The sequence below is a fragment of the Madurella fahalii genome, assembly GCF_045866475.1.
Source record: "Madurella fahalii IFM 68171 DNA, scaffold_1, whole genome shotgun sequence".
NCBI lineage: Eukaryota > Fungi > Ascomycota > Sordariomycetes > Sordariales > Madurella > Madurella fahalii.
In genome coordinates this window covers 7,301,106-7,306,498 of record NW_027263971.1, presented here as the reverse complement: position 1 = coordinate 7,306,498, position 5,393 = coordinate 7,301,106, and the positions used below count along the sequence as shown (strand labels likewise).

Below are 5,393 nucleotides of genomic sequence, written 5' to 3'. Positions count from 1 at the left end.
ACCTTGTTGGACCCTCAGGTTTCGCCTTCGAAACGCTATAAAAACCTGTTGGAATCGCTCTGTTCTTAAATCTAGCGATTCGAGGAAGCGAAATAGTTGCGAGAGCGAGAAGAGCAGCTGCTCTATGAGCTGGATATATTACCTAGCGGTTCCTACCCGAAAAGAAGGTGATACCGGTCCCCTGGTTATGTTCTCCAAAGTGTTCAGCGTCCCATCTTCGGCAGCTAAAGCGAGATCTGCTGATTGAAAGTACGAGGTGTTTGTTCGGCAAGCAAAGAGTCGCAGCGGCGGCGCAGCGGCGGCGCAGCGGCGGAGCAACAGTCAGGTGCGGCGGGGTAAATCGAGGCTGTCTCGGCGACGAGAGGGCTCGATGGTGACGTTGGGAGACGTCATACTGACGTACCCGGTTGATTGGAGGTGCAGAAAATTACAGGAACAGCCCGAAACTCGCAGACTGTCCGAGCGTCTTTTGAGATCGCCCACCACCAAAATAGCACAGAACCAAATACCTTCTGCGCTCTTCAATGTCCGGCGATTTCTTGCCACGTTCCTACGTTGCGAACTTCAACTCCAAGTACCGGATGCATGCAGCATGCTATCGGCCCTCATTCGAACCTGTTTTTGGCCTCGAAGGCGGGATCACGTTGCCGTAGCGTCTCGCATCCATTGCCGGTCATACTAAATTGATGATTGTAACAGGTCGGATTTGCAGCATGCGGCATTTCATTTGACCACATGCATTTCAGGTCCTGCAGTCGTTGGTGGCTTGGGCGATATGGAGAGGATCGAGCTTGCTACGGACGGCAGGGTCACGCAAATAAGGCAAGACGTGCCGAAGTTGAGGCAAGTAAGCATTCGCGACTTTGGAGTAACTAATCAGTAGTCTGTAAGCAGGCTAATTAAAACATAAGTAGCAGCAATAAAGCAAAGCGGAGTAATTTACGTAGTTGGCAGGTGGAGTTCATTTGTCGCCCCGGGAGCTCTAAATGGCGTCGTATAGCCGAAACGGCGGCTGGGCAATCCCCAAGGAGCCAGGAATTCGGCCGCCGCAAGGCTTACCCAACCTCACGTGGGGCAGGGGGCTGGAAATGACTGAAATGACTGGAAAAGGAACGGGTTGCATAAATGTCCAAGATAGAGGAACTAGGGTCTTCAAGAAAGAAAACCGGCCCCCTGGAATAGGACTCCGTCGTCTACGGTGCGATACCGATGGCGAGGTCTGCTCTCCTGTAGTGGGAAGTGACGCCAAGCTGGGCAAGGATGATGACGTCGTCCGGCCGGCACGAGGGAAGCGCCGTAGTATCAGCACTTCGGCCCCAACAACCAGCGGAACGGCACCCAAACGGCGAAGACGTCTGCAGTGCACCGGCTCCCGTTCACGACAGGCTCAACGGCAAGCAACCCAACGCCAGGTTCCTTCCAAGAATTCGCCCGCCCCGCATACCTCTCCGCTGTCATACCAGCCTCTCGCCACACGTGATCGTGGTCATGATGCCATTACGGTAGAGCCCGCGGCAGTCGACCTCACGCTTAAGGTGTGCTTTTTGAGCGTTCTCTCCTCCGGCGAACGCAAACGAGCCTCCATAGAGCTTTACATTAACGAGAACCCAGAGCGTCCAGTGGCTTTAGTTCAGTCGGCTGAAATTCGTCACAGACTACTTACAAGCCGCAACATGCTACGCCACGCCCGGCCGTGGTTCCTTTAAAGTACGAAGGATTGACCAACGAGCATCTGCTGGTCAGCTCCGGCACAGAGATGCCCCGGATTATTTAGAGAAGAGTATACACCGAGATTGACGCCCGATTCTCGTTTGATACCGGCCGTGTACATCATCGAGGTGTGTCGTATCCAGATCACTGTTGTCGTGGACAACTCAGCTAACAAGAAGAATCTTGGCTGGTTAGCTCGACAAGGATATCTCCAAGGGTCGTATGCTAATTAGTATTGAGTCTCCGCGGGAGGGCGTTAAGGCTGCCGAAATCTGATTGACTATACCTCCAACCGTATCATGGTGTCAGCGTCCTCGGTCATCCAGCCGATGCACGCCGCAGTCCGTCGTCGAAGTCGAAAAGAAGTCATACATCAGCGGCGAGTGTTCATTCGTCTTATAAAAGCCGGATGGCGATCAGAAAGCTATGCGAAGGGATCAGCAAGTTCGCTGCCGTTGCAACCTCACTGAACAGGAAAAAGGTAGTATTTACTGTGTTGGGATTATCCTGGTCACGCCCGATTGACTCATATGGACTGTTAGGTGGGGCCACTCCTGCTGCTCAGCAAGCGAATTAAGGCTCGATATTTCAATTCCACGACTCGGGGCTAGGATGGAATGAATCAAGCAGGTGTGGTTGTACGGGAGACGTTGCAAATAGTACGGCATTCTAGGGACCCGCTTATTAACACCATTCTTGGATGACGTAGTTAAAAGATCCTCGGAACTCTTTTACCCTCAGGCAACTAACCGCATACCCAGGTCCGGTGCTCGACTATATTAACAAGATATGCTCGACAAACGTCTTCTGAACATACCTGATCGTTTTCGAATCGCCCACTACCAAAAAAATTAAAAAGAAAAAGGACGATGCACGCATTGACTAGTCTACTCTTCGCGACTACCACTCTACTTCGGCCCACACACAGCGAGGCTGTGTGGAAAAAGCGCCTCACCGGCGAGGACCTGGACCCCAATGCCAGATGGTTTGTCGCCGGGACGGACCTAGGGATTCCCTACATCCTTGAGAACGGTGCCGTCGGCTATTTCTTTGGCGACACGTATGCCACCGCACGGCCCGAACAGAACAACGACTGGCGGTCTCCCGTCATGTTGCGGTCCGCCATCCATCCGGCGGCACCAAACGGTGTCGTTTTCGACAGCGCTGCCGGCGTCCTGGGGGACGGCCACGCTCCCGAGCTCATGCATAACGGCCACAATGGTGACGACGGGGCGGACACGTTCGAGATCACCGTGATCCCTAACGACGCTATCAGCTTCCCGGAGACCGGCCGGCATGTGTTATCCTATATGAGTATCAGGGACTGGCATGCACCTCCGCAGCCTTGGCGGACCAACTATGCGGGCCTTGCCGTCTCAGACGACGGGAACCGATTTATGCGCATCTGCCACAAGTGGTGGAACGATCACGGCAACGCCGATCCGTTCCAGATGTGGTCTATGCAGCGGGACGGAGACTTTGTCTATATCTTCTCGGTGCGCTCCGGCCGCCAGCAAGGCCCGATGATGCTGCAACGTGTTTTGTGGAACGCCATCCTGGACTACAGCGCCTACGAGGGCTGGGGCTGGGACGGCACGGACTGGGCCTGGGGCCACCCTCCGACGCCAATACTCGAAGGGTGGTTTAGCGAGCCATCGGTCAGGAAACTCAACGACGGAACCTGGGTGATGGTCTACCTGAACGTGGACCGCAACGCTATCGTGTCCCGTACGGCGCGCGGTCCCGATCAGCCGTGGTCGGACGAGGTAGTGCAGATATCCAACGCAACTGGGCAGAACTTGTACGGCGGGTTCGTCCATCCGTGGTCTACCAGCGCTCGGGACGATCTACACCTCCTAGTGTCCCAGTGGAGCAAAGATCAGCAGAACAACACCACTGCATACCATGTAAGTCAGTACTTTACGACGATCTAGGTAAGGGCGATGTTTACTTTTATCGCATCGGCTATCCCCACAATTTAGGGCGCGGGGCGGGCAATCAGAATGCTTGTCCTGGACTTAAAATATGTTCCTTTTGTTGCTCAAACATGTATAGTTATGATGTATGATGTGCCTGGGTTTATGTTGTCTCGGTTGGGATCGGATTGACGGCAGACTGCCACGAAAGAACGGTCTAACACAGGAGCTCTGCACAAGTGGGCTCGGCTGCCTACGAAAGCACGGATATAGGCTTTGCTTATTTTTGCTCCAACAATCTAACAATGAATTACTACCCAATTACCCTAGCATCGATTCATTGTCTCAGATTCCAGAATCGACCTGCACTGCGCCCCCCGAAATACCTACACTCACACTGGTCTGCCACCGCTCCCAGCACGCCCGCCATCTCCACCAGGTCCCTTAGCTTCCCCAGTCGCTCAGTGTACTGCAATGCCAGGCCGTCAGCCGCGTGCCAGGCAGCGTAACAGAGCAGCGGCCACGCGCCCGGATTGTTGACCTGGGAGACAATCCAGGCAAAGGACCCCGGTGGAAGGCTCAAGATACCCTGGCGCAGTCGGTTCTGGACTTAGCTATCCTAGGACCAGACGCGTCATAGGTGTGAGGGTTTCACGTCTAGATCGGGGCCAATGGCAGGTATCTGAGGCTGTGGATCATCAGTAGATGTAATCAGATCAATTCTAGATACAAGACGTAGCGCGAGGAAGCAGAAGGAAAGCGAACAAGCGCTGCTTCCTCGCGTTGAGGAAAATCCTTCTAGTCACGTGACCCACGTCTCGCGTGGTCGCGTGGTTACGTGGACCCCTGAACCGTGACACGGGACCAAATACGTCCTAGGAATGGAGTATCCTAAGACCAATTACGTCCTAGAAATGGAGTGTCCTAAGACCAATTACGTCCTAAGACAGCTTGTTAGCCCTAGGACTAACTACGTCCTAGAAACAGAATGCACTAGGACTAACAAGCTGTCCTAGGACTATATATGATAGTAGGTTCTGTCGGAGAGCACGGCACCTCTGAATCGTGGGAAATAACAGTTGAGGATCTTGTGTCTTGTCTTCATTGTTTTGATTGTCTCCCCCTCTCTATCTCTGCTGGAGAGCTTGCTCCTTTTATAGACGAGATACATGTACAGGATGACGTCTGTATAGTGGCGCAGTTAGCTGCCAGTCTTCCTCAGCTCAATAGAGTACATGGGTTTGGCTCCCGCACTAGATACTGTGATCCTGATCCTTTGGCACCTGATCCATTTGACAGGTTCAAGATTTGTTACTATTTTGGCCATCTGCCGATAATTCTACAGTATCATTGCTCTTCCAATGTCATCATTGACATTTAGATTACCTACTGGAAGCAGAGAAACAGTATTCAGACCAAAATTTATGCCTTGTACTATTCCACTACTCCCTACTTCTCTGTAGACTTCAGGTTGGGCTTGCAAGTGTCTTCAACTGCATTCCCAGTAACTATAACTGGCCGAAGATACATTGTTTCCTTTTATTATTAGCAGTTGTTGCATTATAATGGGGCAAACTACATACCAAATTACCTAGTATAATGGGCAAGACATCTTTGCCTAAATGGAAGATAAAGTCTCTCTGCGTCCTCAGGATAGATATCGAGAAATAGATCCGGGTGCTGTAGGCTTGATGGAGAGTATATCTAGTTTGATAAGGGTCTGCCATCGCTTCTGGAAGTTTTTGCCGTTTCTATCCCTTTTCTGTA

General features: G+C 52.3%; 1 protein-coding gene across 1 annotated transcript; it reads left to right on the top strand.

The window, feature by feature from the left end:
• Positions 1-2,579: 2,579 nt before the first annotated feature.
• Positions 2,580-3,644, top strand: MFIFM68171_02132 (uncharacterized protein; the record flags this gene model as incomplete). Its single annotated transcript, XM_071057554.1, has 1 exon — positions 2,580-3,644. One exon carries the CDS (start codon positions 2,580-2,582, stop codon positions 3,642-3,644), a length of 1,065 nt encoding a protein of 354 aa, XP_070913655.1.
• Between the last annotated feature and the right edge of the window lie 1,749 nt (positions 3,645-5,393).